Source organism: Rana temporaria, chromosome 8 (genome assembly GCF_905171775.1).
Source record: "Rana temporaria chromosome 8, aRanTem1.1, whole genome shotgun sequence".
NCBI classification, from domain to species: domain Eukaryota; kingdom Metazoa; phylum Chordata; class Amphibia; order Anura; family Ranidae; genus Rana; species Rana temporaria.
In genome coordinates, this window is record NC_053496.1 from 142930784 (window position 1) to 142944324 (window position 13541).

At 46.5% G+C, this 13541-nt stretch overlaps 1 protein-coding gene across 2 annotated transcripts in view; it reads left to right on the top strand.

Moving 5' to 3' along the window:
- Positions 1-13541, top strand: part of SLC43A1 (solute carrier family 43 member 1) — a 221487-nt gene that overhangs the window by 166568 nt on the left and 41378 nt on the right. For both annotated transcript variants that reach the window (XM_040320805.1, XM_040320804.1), the window contains exon 11: positions 4015-4123. In XM_040320805.1, the coding sequence (XP_040176739.1) occupies positions 4015-4123 (109 nt within the window). The remainder of the gene's footprint in view (positions 1-4014; positions 4124-13541) is intronic.

Sequence of the window (13541 nt, forward strand, 5' to 3'; positions counted from 1 at the left end):
AGTTCCTTCCCTATATAACCCCTCCCAAATGGAGAGTGCCTCTGTTTTTTCGCCAGTGATAAGGTGGTTGGTCACGTTCAACATGTGCTAAGAAGAAAAATGCTCTTTTGATGGTCTGGTTGCAGAGACCTGGAAGCTATAACCGGATCCATTCCTCGGGCTGATATCAAAGGCCTAATATGTTTGGTACCTGGGCCCCGTGTAAGAAGAAACAAGGTTTGCCTGTAATGTCTCTCTGCGGAGGTCTGGGCTCTGGGATCCAGACTTTGGTGTACTAATACATGGACTTGCAAGAAATACTTGGCAGCGTTCCCCTTTTGGGGAGGACGCCTGTTTGGGGATGACCTGGATAAATACATCCAAAAGATTACCAGAGGCAAGTCTACTATGTTGCTGGTAAAAAAGAAGAGTAAACGTCCCTGATTTAAACGTACTCTTTCTCCAGCCCCTGGAGCCTCATTCTCCAGGCAGTGGCAATGGCCTCCCCAGTAAAACACTAGGGGAAAGGTCCAGAGTCTAGCCCAAGGGCAGAAAAGGCTTGGGGTTCAAAGTCTAAGCAGACCCCCAAAACTTCCCTATGAAGGGATGCTCCTGCTCGGCCGAGTGGGGTGGAAGGCTGCTGCAATTTGCAAACGCCTGGCGAAACAAAGTTTTAGGACAAGTGGGTCTTCTCCACAGTGTCCTCAGGCTACAAGCTAGAGTTCAGAGAACTTCCGCTACCCGTTTCCTGAGATCAAGAATTGTCAAAGATCCAGAAAAAATAAGGCTTTTTACTTGGCCTTGGAACACATGTTGTCCCCAGGGGTAATCATGGGGTTAGCCCCAGAGGAGCAGGGATCACGGTTTTACTCAAACCTTTCACGATTCCAAAACCAAATGGGGATGTCAGATCTATCCTGGATCTGAAAGGCCTGAATCAGTTTCTGAACATTCACTCCTTTCGCATGGAGTTTGTCCATTCAGTTGTCTCAACCCTTCAGGGAGGAGAATATTTCCCGCTCACCAAAGGTTTCTAAGGTTTGCGATGGTTCAGTACCACTTCAGTTTGTGGTCCTTCCTTTTGGGCTGGCTACAGCACCTCGAGTGTTCAAAAAATACTGGCCGGCCCTGGCAAGGGCACGAAGCATAGCAGTAACAGCCTATCTGGACAATCTGTTGATCATAGATCAGTTCGCTGTACGCTTGGGCCACTATGAGCACAGCACAGTGGAATATTTAGAGTACCTAGACTAGATCCTCCATCTGGAAAAAGCCTCCTTACAGCCTCAAAGTACATAGTTACATAGTTACTATAGTAGGCTGGAGTACTTGGACATGATTATAGACACGTCCCAAAGCCAGGTATTACTACCAAAGGCAAAGCCATAGGAGACTTGGTCCGAGTAATAAAGGAAAAAAGAAGGGCTTCCATCTCTATGCAGGAGGTTGTGGGGGAGGAGGGTAGCCTCACTCGAGGCTGTTCCTTACGCCCAGTTTCACTCAAGGCCATTACAGGGCAGAATTCTGTCAGCTTGGAACAAAGATGTTCAGGCCCTGGACCTCCCTATGATCTTCTCTCCAAAGGTTCACCAGAGCCTCAGTTGGTGGTTGCTCCCCCAAAATCTGTCAAAGAGAAAATCCTTCACTGCGGTTACCTGGAAAGTGGTGACCCCAGCCTTCTTGGCTGGGGGGCAGTTCTAGAAGAAGCATCTGCCCAGGGGAGGTGATTCAGAGCCGAAACGCTCCTTTCCATCAACATTCTGAAGATTCAAGCAATTAATTTGGCCCTCAGGGTTTGGTCTTACAGACTGCAGGGTTGGCCTGTTCGAATTCAGTCCGACAATGCTACAGCCGTGGCCTATATCAATCACCAAAAAGGCACCAGAAGTCTGGATGCCCAAAGAGAGGTGATTCACATCCGAGCCAGGGCAGAAAGGCATATCCTCATCTGTCTGCAGTCTTCATTCCAGGGGTGAAAGATTGGCAGGCGGATTTTTTAACCCGCCAGCAGCTGAGTCCTGGAGAATGGTCTCTACACCCAGACATATTTCAAATCATATGTCAGATATGGGGTACCCCAAATGCGGACCTGTTGGCTTCCCGGTTCAACGCAAAGCTTGGCGAGGGTCAGATGCCCTGACAATCTCATGGGATCGTTATTCTCTAATACACGTTCCCTCCAGTTCCGCTTCTCCCACAATTCCTTCAGAAAGTCAGGAGGGAAGGAAAGCCGGTGATTTTGATCACCCCAACTTGGCCCAGGAGACCCTGGTACGTGGAAATCGTAAGGATGGCAGTAGGTAGACCTTGGGTTCTCCCACTAAGCTCGGACCTATTATCACAAGGGTCCTATATTCCATCCTGCCGTACAAAGTCTAATTTTGACGGTTTGGCTGTTGAGACCCACATTCTGAGGAAACGTGGGCTCTCAGGTCCAGGCCTATCCACTCTGGTTAATGCTAGGAAGCCGGCCTCCAGATTCATCTACTACAGAATCTGAAAGGTATATGTTTCCTGATGTGAACCCAGAAGGGGGCATTCTAGGAAGTATGCCATTAATAGGATTCTTGCCCTTCCTCAGTTGGGCTTAAATATGAAGTTGGCCTTGAGCACTATCAAGGGCCAAATCTCGGTCTTGTCGGTATTTTTCAAAAACCGCTTGCCCTAGTCTGGGCATTTTTTCAGGGAGCGCTGCACTTGAATCCGCCGGCTAAATCTCCCATGTGCCCATGGGATATGAATTTTGTATTATCTGTTTTTACAGAAGCTACCTTTTGAACCATTACACCATACTTCTTAAATCTTTTTGACAAATAAACAGTTTTTTTCTTGTAGCCATATCCTCAGAAAGGAGGGTATCGAAAATTGGCGGCTCTTTCTGTAAAGAACTGTATATGATTATTCATGATGACAGGCTGGTGCTGGGTCCTCACCCAAATTTTTACCTAAGGTGGTTTCAGGATTTCATCTGAATCAAGATACAGTCCTACCGTCTTTTTTTCCAGATCCGCAGTCTGCGGAGGAAAAAGGTCTACGCTCTATGGATCTTGTAAGAGAAGAGCGGTGAAGGTTTATCTGCAAGCCACGGCTCAGATACGTTATTCTCCCAGGGAAGGGCCAGACAGCGTCAAAATCTACTATTGCAGATTGGATTTGACAAGTCATTATTCAGACCTATGGTGAGAAAAGAAGATTCCTCCTTTTCAGGTCAAGGCGCACTCAGCTAAAGCAGTTGGTGCTCCATGGGCAGTGCATCACCAGGCCTCCATGGCTCAGATCTGTAAGGCTGCTACTTGGTCTTTGGTCCATACATTTACTAAGTTCTACCACGTAAATGTGAAGGGTATGAGGATGCCGCCTTCGGGTGCATTGTGCTGCAGGCAGCAGTATAGATCCTCTGGCCCGATGGCAGTCTTATTTCTGATCTGTCTCCCTCCCCTCAATTTTAGCATTACTATGGGACATCCCATTAAGTAGTTAAGGCTCTGTGTCCCGTGATGTATGATCAAGAAAATAGGATTTTTTAATACATGTTACCTGCAAAATCCTTTTCTTGGAAATACATCACGGGACACAGAGCTCCCTCTCCTCTTCAGAGTTTAACGTGGAACACTTATTGCTTTGCTACAAAACTGAGGTACTCTCCATTTGGGAGGGGTTATATAGGGGAGGAACTCAATTATAATAGGGTTAACCAGTGTCCAATCACCTGTGGTGACTACATAAGCCTTTAAGTAATTAAGGCTCTGTGTCCCGTGATGTATTTCCAAGAAAAGGATTTTACAGGTAAGCTGTATTAAAAAAAACTATTATTGTCTTGAGGATCGGAAAGGATTGTTTTTAAGCAAACCAAACTTGCATCATCTCTAAAAGATGTTGACTGTCACCCTGCTAACCAGGCTGTGTAGTAAAGAAGCATTTCAGCAATGGTTCCAGAAATAAAAATACACAAATTGTAGCTGCATCAATATAATACCTTTCATGTTACACAACTGAAATAATAGAAAGGTTTTACTTGTTCCTCTTTTTTTTCAGTGGGTTTATATTCATCTGTTTTTGGGGTCCTTCAGCTCTTATGCCTGTTCACCTGTCCTTTCATTGGCTTTGTCATGGACTGGAAGATGAAAGAACATGAAGATGAAATGTAAGAAACAACTGACACCACAAGCAAAATGAAAAACAAGAGACAAACAGAACAGAATTTAAAATAGTAGTGTTGATCATACACTATATTGTCAAAAGTATTATGATGCCTGCCTTTACACACACATAAACTTTAATGGCATATCATCCCACAAAGCAAGGTCCATAAAGACATTGATAAGTTTGGGGTGGAGGAACTTGACTGGCATGCACAAAGTCCTGACCTGAACCTGATAGAACACCTTTGGGATAAACAAACATCGTCCAACATCAGTGCCTGACCTCACAAATGCACTTCTAGAAGAATAGTCAAACATTCCCATGGACACACTCCTAAACCTTGTGGTCAGCCTTCCCAGAAGAATTGAAGCAGTTATAGCTGCAAAGGGTGGGTCAACTCAATATTGAACCTTACAGACTAATACTGGGATACCATTAAAGTTCATGTACATGTAAAGGCACGTGTCCCAATACTTTTGACAATATAGTGCATGTTTCACAAGCAATTAGATACTATGGGCTGGATTCAGGTACATCCGCGCATTATTACGGCGGCGCAGCGTATCGTATTTACGCTACACCGCCGTAAGTCAGTGAGGCAAGTGCTGTATTCACAAAGCACTTGCCTCCTAAGTTACGGCGGCGTAGCGTAAATGGGGCCGGCGTAAGCGCGCGTAATTAAAATGAGGATGAGGGGGCGTGTTTTATGTTAATTATTGGTGACCCGATGTGATTGACGTTTTTCCCGAACGGCGAAATGTGCCGTCCGTGGAATTTCCCAGTGTGCATTGCTCCAAAGTACACCTCAAGGACGTCATTGGTTTCGACGTGAACGCAAATTACATCCAGCCCCATTCACGGACGAGTTACGCAAACAACGTAAAATTCTCAAATTTCCACGCGGGAACGACGGCCATACTTAACATTGGCTACGCCACCTAGGGGGCAGCTTTATCTTTATGCGGCGTATCTCTTACGGAAACGGCCTATCTTTACTGCGACGGGCAAGCGTACGTTCGTGAATCGGCGTATCTAGTCATTTACATATTCTACGCCGAAATCAACGGAAGCGCCACCTAGCGGTCAGCGGAAAAATTGCACCCTAAGATACGACGGCGCAGTTTGAGCATACACTTAAACTTACGACGGGCTTAGATTCTGAGTTACGCCGGCGTATCTACTGATATGCCGGCGTAACTCTTTGTGAATCCAGCCCTATCTTTCCATTTCTAAATTACACTGAAATATGCCACCTATAACAGCTAGGGCAAAATAAATAAGAGACACTAGCTAATGAAAACCAGTGTCATTTCATCTTTCACCCCCTAACTTGCAGTTGAAAAAATTAAACCCTAAATATGTTTGCAATGATAACCTTAAATATGTGTATGTTGTGGGTTAAACATATCTAGCATCCAGATGCTTTAGTCATATATCATTGTATACACAAATCCAGACTTTTTTTTTAATCACCATTGAAACAAAAAAACATATTGTATAACTGACTAATGTAAATATATTAAGCAAAAAATGTTATGTAGCGCCTTGTCACTTCTAATAACCGGTGCTCATTTAAATTTAGAGGAGATCAGAGAGTTAGTTAGCTCTGACCAGGCTGATTTGTTTGAATTTGGGTCTCTGTCTCAGCTTGGCTGTACTGTGGGCTCATTCTGTCGCTTCTGGGGTGATGGTCCCACCCCAGGACGACAAGTGGCAGCAGTGGAGTCGAGGTTTGGGTGCTTTTCCCCAGCAGCCTATCAGGAGGGGTTTTCCTCGCTGTGCATGCTGGGGGAGGGTATTTATGAGACAGACACCATTGGTCTGGGTCTTCCAGTGTGGCACCCACCTTTAGGGTGACCACATCACGGAGTCCCGGCGAAATGGCCTTCCAGGCCGGGGTGCGTGTGCCACGCGGTGTTCCTGGTTCCGGGACCTCGTTGGTCCGGAACATTTAAGCTGTGGCTGAGCCCCAGTGATCGACTGGGTCCCTAATCCTGAGAAGATCCCAAGCATTGTTCCCTTGAGAGGAAAATGTTCGGTGCGGAGTCCACCTGAGGAGAGCCAAGAGAGGCTGGCGATCCAATAGGGTCTCGACAATCCACCGGGGATCAAGGTAACCGGGTAAGAGGTAAGAGGCTGGACGTTGGTCACCTATCAGTCGGTAACCTAACTACTAACTACCTGAACGAGATCCAGGCTCAAAGTCTATTAAGGATTATCTCCGCTATCTCAATTGTAAGGAGGGTCTGTGGCAGAGACTTTTCCCTAAGTTCTGAGTGCTACTCTGGCTGCCAGGTTGGTGAGAGAGGCCTGTCCGGGTGCCCACTCTGGCTGGAGTGGCAAGGAAAACAAAATGTTGTTGGAAGCAGGACTGTTTCCCTAATGTTACGCCTGAATCTGCTGTTTCTCCTTCTACTGCATCTTTACTCTTCACCTCAAGTTTTAATGTTTTTACCCGGCTGGGTAATAAAGAGCACAGAAAAAGACACCTGTCGTGGACATTCCGTTACTACTACTTTCCCCATACACCCCTAGACGGCGGAGGAACCACGAGGTAACATGCCACCCAAAACAAACCAGCAGCTCCTTCGGGGGTAGTGCTACAAGTGGGGGCTCGTCTGGGATAGGCTGTTACCACGGACAACTACATTGAGAAATGTATTCTGCCATGGAAAGCCAGGAATTGTCGTGGTGTTGGACTGTGCTGGTGAGGAGAGAGTTAACGTCAGGTAGTTAAAGTCTGGGCGCACGTGCAACTGAGTGACGTGTGCCTGCAACATGCAAGAAAAAGAACTCAAAGTGGGAGGAGTTACCCACCCCTGCGTGAGACGTAGGGCGAGTTTGGCGCCAAAGGACAGAGTGATTGCCCGCCCATGAGAGAGATTCATGCAACATGTCTGTGCCCCCGACGCCGTTTGAGAGATTGAGACCCCTGATGTCTACGGCGGGAATCAATCCGATTCCTGCTGCCACCGGAGTCCCCCTAACCGACACTGGGATCCGAATGAGGACGCAGGGGAGGTTCGTACTGTTTTCCAGTGGTAGCGTAGAGGCCCTTGGACTGTCTTGCCCCAGATGTGCGGAGCTAGTGATGGAAGAAACAGTGACGAAATCGGGATCAGCCGTAGTAGTAGTGGAAGCAGGTGCAGGCCATAGGACCTCTTCTTCTTTGAGTGACTTGAACAACTAGAATGCTTCTGCTTTAAACTTTGCAGCTACAAAGGTCAACCAGAGCTTTAAAACCTGAGTATTTTGCAGTGTGTTTTCCTACACCTGACTATGTAGAAAAACATTGTTTGTAATTTTTCCTGTACACATTTTAATGCTCAGTTGCTTGTACACTAAATATCTTATGCTCAAAGAATCAAAGGCTTTTTTGGACCCATAGACTTCAATTGGAGTGCCTGTAAAGGCTTAAAGGGTTTGTAAAGGATTTTTTTTTTATCTTAATAGCTTCCTTTACCTTAATGCAGTGCTGTTTTCATGTCCTCATTGTTCGTTTTTGCTCTCAAGTTGCTGTAATTCTTCTCTGATATCCACACTTCCTGGTTGTCTGTTTCCTGATGACCACAGTGCTGGGAGCTTTCTCTCTGTGGTCACTAACTTCAAGGATGTGTGATTACTGTGTGTCTAATTTCGTTTTCCAAACCATCACTGCTCTATGGCTCTGTAAGGCAGAGAGGCAGGAAACAACATGCAAAAACAAAACTAGAAACTACAGGTACATTATATGATTGATTTTTATCTATTTTTAATCGTTTTTAAAAGGAATCAGTTAACTATTATGTCTCTATACCCTGTAAACAGTCATTTCAGCAAAAAACATTTTTTTATTTACCACCCCTTTAAAACAAGTTTTTGTGCATTTTTGAACTTGAAAAACTCCTCTTTCTTTTTCGTACATCACGGGACACAGAGCTCTGTTAATTACTTAGTGGGTTATATGTCACCATCAGGTGACTGGACACTGGCACACCCTAATTACAAGAGAAGTCCCCCTCTATATAACCCCTCCCATATGGCGACTACCAGTGTCTAAGGTGTTGGTCACAGTTAAGAATGTGCTAAGAACATTCTGCTAAGGACCCCTGCGGGGGTTAAGGAGCTACACGACTAGATCCATCCAAGAGGGCCAAAAAAATGCCAAAGTGCATGATACCCGGGCCTCATGGAAGAGCAAGGTTTTGCCTGTAATGTCTCTCTTGTAGGACTGGACTCTGGGATCCAGCACTTTGGGTACATATTAAAAAATGCCCAAAGGTTTCTGGCAGAGTGCCTTACAGGTCCAGGGAAGAGGCCTCCTTTAAGTAGGAACCCAGAACCCTGAAGGTTGGCACAACACAACCCGCCGTGATGGGTGAAGGTTGGATCTGTCTGGTCTTCAGCAGTATCCTGCAGGTAAGTAAAGACAACCCTGAGAAATTCCTGGGGTTCTCTTCTGTGAGTATTTGCATGTCTCACACGTTTTCCGCCACTAGAGGGAGTAAAGAGACATACCTGGTGTTTTACTTACATGCTCTCCAGAAAGAAAACTCAGAGCAGCCGGTCCTTTGATCTGCTCACCTCTTCCACTTCAGGCTCTGCCACGAAAGTTGTAAGGGGGGGTCCAGCGTAGTCTAGGGTCCCATGGTTGTCCCATGAGGTCCTCTCTCCCCCTCTCTATGCGCGGGGAGTGCGCTTTCTCTACGGCTGGAGCGGTGGGATGGGGTGTGGTTGCAGTCAGCAGCCACAGGGCGGGTGTTTGTCTTTTAAACCCCAGACGCCAAGACCTCTGTAAGAGAAGGGACACAGAAGCTTGTTGGGGCACGTAAGCATCTTGTGGATTGGATTCTGCCATACTAAGACCCCTACTCAGCATCAGGCTGTGCAGGTTAGCAGGCATTTGTTTATTGCCAGATTAGGCTCAGCAGTTGATGCACCTGTGTTAGTACCTCTGCTTTTGGGCTTAGGACTATGTCTCCCTGTAGAAGGGGTTCAAGGGTAGGAAAAAGGGGCACTAAAGTGTTGCCATTTGGATTTGGGGGTTCTAGACATGCCTGCATGATACCAGCCTCCCCTGAGGGACCTGAGGCAGCCGCTCAGGATGAGCCATTGCCCCTGTCAGGCATTGCAGCCTCTCCCAACATGGCAGCCCCTGCATATGTCACGAACGACGCTCTAGCAGCAGCTTTGGTTGGTTTGGAAGGAAGGTTAGCTGCTTTAATTTCAGCATCTTCACAGAAGAGCAGAAAGTGGGGTAGGTCCCCTTGCTCTGCTCTAGGGGTCCCTGTCAGACAATCAACAATTATGATAATGATGATGTTGATGACTCTGGGGACAAAGATCAGCAGCAGTTGGATGAATCAGGGGATGAGGAGAAGATCTTTTCTTCCTCTCAGGCTCTTAAGATGCAGGTGCAGTACTCTTCAGAGGTTGTGCGTGATGCGTACAAACTGCCCTTTACCGAGTCATCCGAGTCCCCTGTTTCCTTCCCTCCTTGTGGTCTTTAAAGTCCCCACAAGCTGCCTATACCGTCCCGGTCCATCCATTGCTGGAAAAGCTTATGTATGCTGACTGGGATCACCCAGATAAGCTGTTTTCTCCTCCCAAGAGGTTTTCCCTTCTTTATCCAATGGAGGAGAAATTCACCAAGAAATGGAGTCTGCCAGCAATAGACGCAGCTGTTTCTTCCGTGAATAAGTCTGACCTGTCCTGTGCTCAGGTATTTAGAGATCCAACTGAGAAAAAGCTGCAGTCTTTGTTTATATCCTCCTTTATTGTGGTTGGCGCTGTTACCCAACCTGCAGTAGCAGCAATTGGCATGTGTCAGTTCTTAAAGGATCAGATGAAGCAAGTGATTAAAATCCTCCCTGCTGAACAGGCCAGAGATTGGGTGGACCTACCTAAGGCCTTATGTTTTGTGGTGGATACTATTAATGATTCTATTCAGCAAGCATCCCGCCTTACTCTCCTGCTGGTACACATTCGCAGGATTCTTTGGCTAAAGCATTGGTCAGTTTAGTGGTAAGACTACTTTGTTGCCAGTTAAGAAAAAGAGTAAACGTCCTTCTTTTAAACATTCTCTTTCCTCAGTCCCAGGAACTACAGCCTCCAGGGACTAGCGTTGGCCTCCCCAGCCTAGTGCAAGAGGGAAAGCCCAGGGCCAAGCCCAGGGACAAAAGAAATCTTGGGGTCAAAGTTCTGCTAGTGGCAGAACCCCAAAGCCTCCTTATGAAGAGGCGTCCCCGCTCGGCCGACTTGACAGGAAGAGGTTCAGGACAAGTGGGTAATCTCCACAGTATTTCTGGGTTACAGACTGGAATTTCGGGGGTTTCCGCCATCCCGTTTCCTATGGTCAAGCATTCCCAAGGATCCAGTAAAAAGAAGGCCCTTGTTCCTAGCTTTGGATCACTTGTTATCCAAAGGAGTAATCATAGAGGTTGCCACGGAGGAGCAAGGCTTGGGATTTTATTCAAATCTCTTTAAGGTTCCAAAACCAAACAGAGATGTCAGACCCATTCTAGATCTAAAAGATCTGAATCAATTTCTGAACATTCGCTCTTTTCGCATTGGAGTCAATCTGCTCAGTGATCTCCACCCTACAAGGGGGAGAGTTCCTGGCGTCAATAGACATCAAAGATGCATATTTACATGTGCCAATTTGTCCCACTCACTAAAGGTTCCTAAGATATGCAGTAGAACATTGCCACTTCCAATTTGTGGCTCTACCCTTTGGTCTATCTACTGCACCTCGGGTATTCACCAAGGTTCTAGCCCCCACTCCTGGCAAATCTAAGGGCTTAAGGCATAGCAGTAACGGCATATCTAGACAATTTACTATTAGTAGAACAGTCGGTTGCACGATTAAACCACAGTGTGCTCAAAACGGTGAAACCTAGAAAAATCTTCTTTGCATCCTCTAAGGAGGCTGGAGTATTTAGGTATGGTCATAGACACGGCCCAAAGCATTTTTTTTTTACCCAAGTCAAAGATCAAAGCCTTAAAATAATTGGTCCACATGTTCAAAGCAAGAAAGAGTCCTTCTGTTCCTCTTTGCATGAGGTTGTTGGGGAAAATGGTAGCCTCATTTGAGGCTGTTACGTATGCCCAATTCCATTCAAGACAATTGCAAAACAGCATACTGTCTGCTTGGAACAGGGCCTTGGACTTGCTGATGCGGCTGGCGTCAGAAGTTGCGCCAAAGTCTCAGTTGGTGGTTACTAAACAAAAATGTGCAGAAGGTAAAATCCTTCATCCCAGTTACCTGGAAGGTGGTAACTACGGATGCCAGTTTTATAGGCTGGGGAGCAGTTCCAGAAGAAGCTACGGTCCAAGGAAAATGTTTCAAAGCGGAAAAGATCCGACCCATCAATATTCTGGAGATACGGGCAGTACATTTGGCCCTCAGGACCTGGACGTACAGGTTACAGGGTTGCCTTGTCTGGATACAATCCGACAATGCTCCAGCGGTGGCCTATATCAATCACCAAGGGGGTACCAAGTGAACCACATTTTGGTTTGGGCAGAAAGGCATGTTCCTTGCCTATCTACGGTCTTCATTCCAGGAGTGGAGAATTGGCAGGCAAATTATCTGAGCCACCAGCAACTGTTTCCAGGAGATGGGTCTCTGCATCCCGACATGTTTCTGACCATATGCCAGAGATCTTGAAGGGTTGTGGGCTTTTGGGTCCAGTTCTCTCCACTCTGGTTAATGCTAGGAAGCTGGCCTCCAGGCTCATCTATTACAGAATCTGGAAGGCATATGTTTCCTGGTGTGAGTTCTTGCCTTTCTACTGTTGGAGGTAGAAATTAAGCTGGCCTTGAGCACCATCAAGAGCCAGATCTCGGCCTTATCAATATTTTTTTCAAAAAATGCTTCTCATTCCTTGGTCTGGGCTTTTATTCAAGGGGTGTTGCGTTTGACCACTTAAGGACCACCTCCTGCACATTTACATCGGCAGAATGGCACGGCTGGGCACATGCACGTATAGGTACGTCCTGTGCTAGTACCCAGCCGCGGGTCACGCGCGCCCGCAACCCGCGGACCCGATCGCCGATGGAGTCCCGCGATCAGTCCCCAGAGCTGAAGAATGGGGAGAGCTGTGTGTAAACACAGCTTCCCCGTTCTTCACTGTGGCGGCGTCATCGATCGTGTGATCCCTTTTATGGGGATACACAATCGATGACGTCACACCTACAGCCACACCCCCCTACAGTTGTAAACACACATGAGGTCGCATATAACCACATCAACGCCCCCTTGTGGTTAACTCCCAAACTGCAATTGTGATTTTCACAGTAAACAATGGGGTAGATTCAGGTACAGCTGCGCGCTCCTTACGGAGGCGCAGTGTACCCTTTTTACCCTGCGCCTACGCAAATTATTTGCGCTACGCTTCATTCATGAAGCAGTAGCCACGTCATTTGCGTGAGAGCTCCTCAAAAATGCCCTGCGTAAGGGCGCCTAATGTAAATGATCCCGTAGGGGGCGGGAATCATTTAAATTAGGTGCGTTCCCGCGCCGAGTGTAGAGCGCATGCTCCGTCGAGAAACTTTCCCGACGTGCATTGCGGTAAATGACGTCGCAAGGATGTCATTTGCCTCAAAGTGAACGTGAATGGCGTCCAGCGCCATTCACGATTCACTTACGCAAACTACGTAAAATTTAAACCTCGCGACGCGGGAACGACGGGTATCCTTAGCATTGGCTGCCCCTGCTTTTAGCATGTGCAGCCTTACGTGAAACCCGACGTACGCAAACAACGTAAACTGCGTATGCAGGGCTTGCGTAACGTTGTGAATCGGCGTTCGTATGCAATTTGCATACTATACGCTGACCACAACGGGAACGCCACCTAGCGGCCTGCGTAAGAATGCAGCCTAAGATATGAGGGCATAAGAGCCTTATGCCACGCATATCTTAGGCTGCAGTCGGCGTAACGAGCTCTCTGAATCAGGAGAAGTCGTTACGCCGGCGCAAGTAAGCAATTGCGCTGCGTAACTATGGTTACGCAGACGCAATTGCTTCTTGAATCTGGGCCAATGCATTTAAAATGCATTTTTTGCTGTGAAAATGACAATGGTCCCAAAAATGTGTCAAAATTGTTCGAAGTGTCTGCCATAATGTCGCAGTCATGAAAAAAAACGATGATCGCCGCCATTAGTAGTAAAAACATTTTTTTTATAAAAATGCAATAAAACCAACCGATAAACGCTTTTTTTTTACCAAAAATAGGTAGAAGAATACGTATCGGCCTATACTGAGGGAAAAAAAATGTTATATATATTTTCGGGGGATATTTATTATAGCAAAAAGTTAAAAATATTGAATTTTTTTCAAAATTGACGCTCTATTTTTGTTTATAGCGCAAAAAATAAAAACCGCAGAGGTGCTCAAATACCACCAGAAGAAAGCTCTATTTGTGGGAAAAAAAGGACGC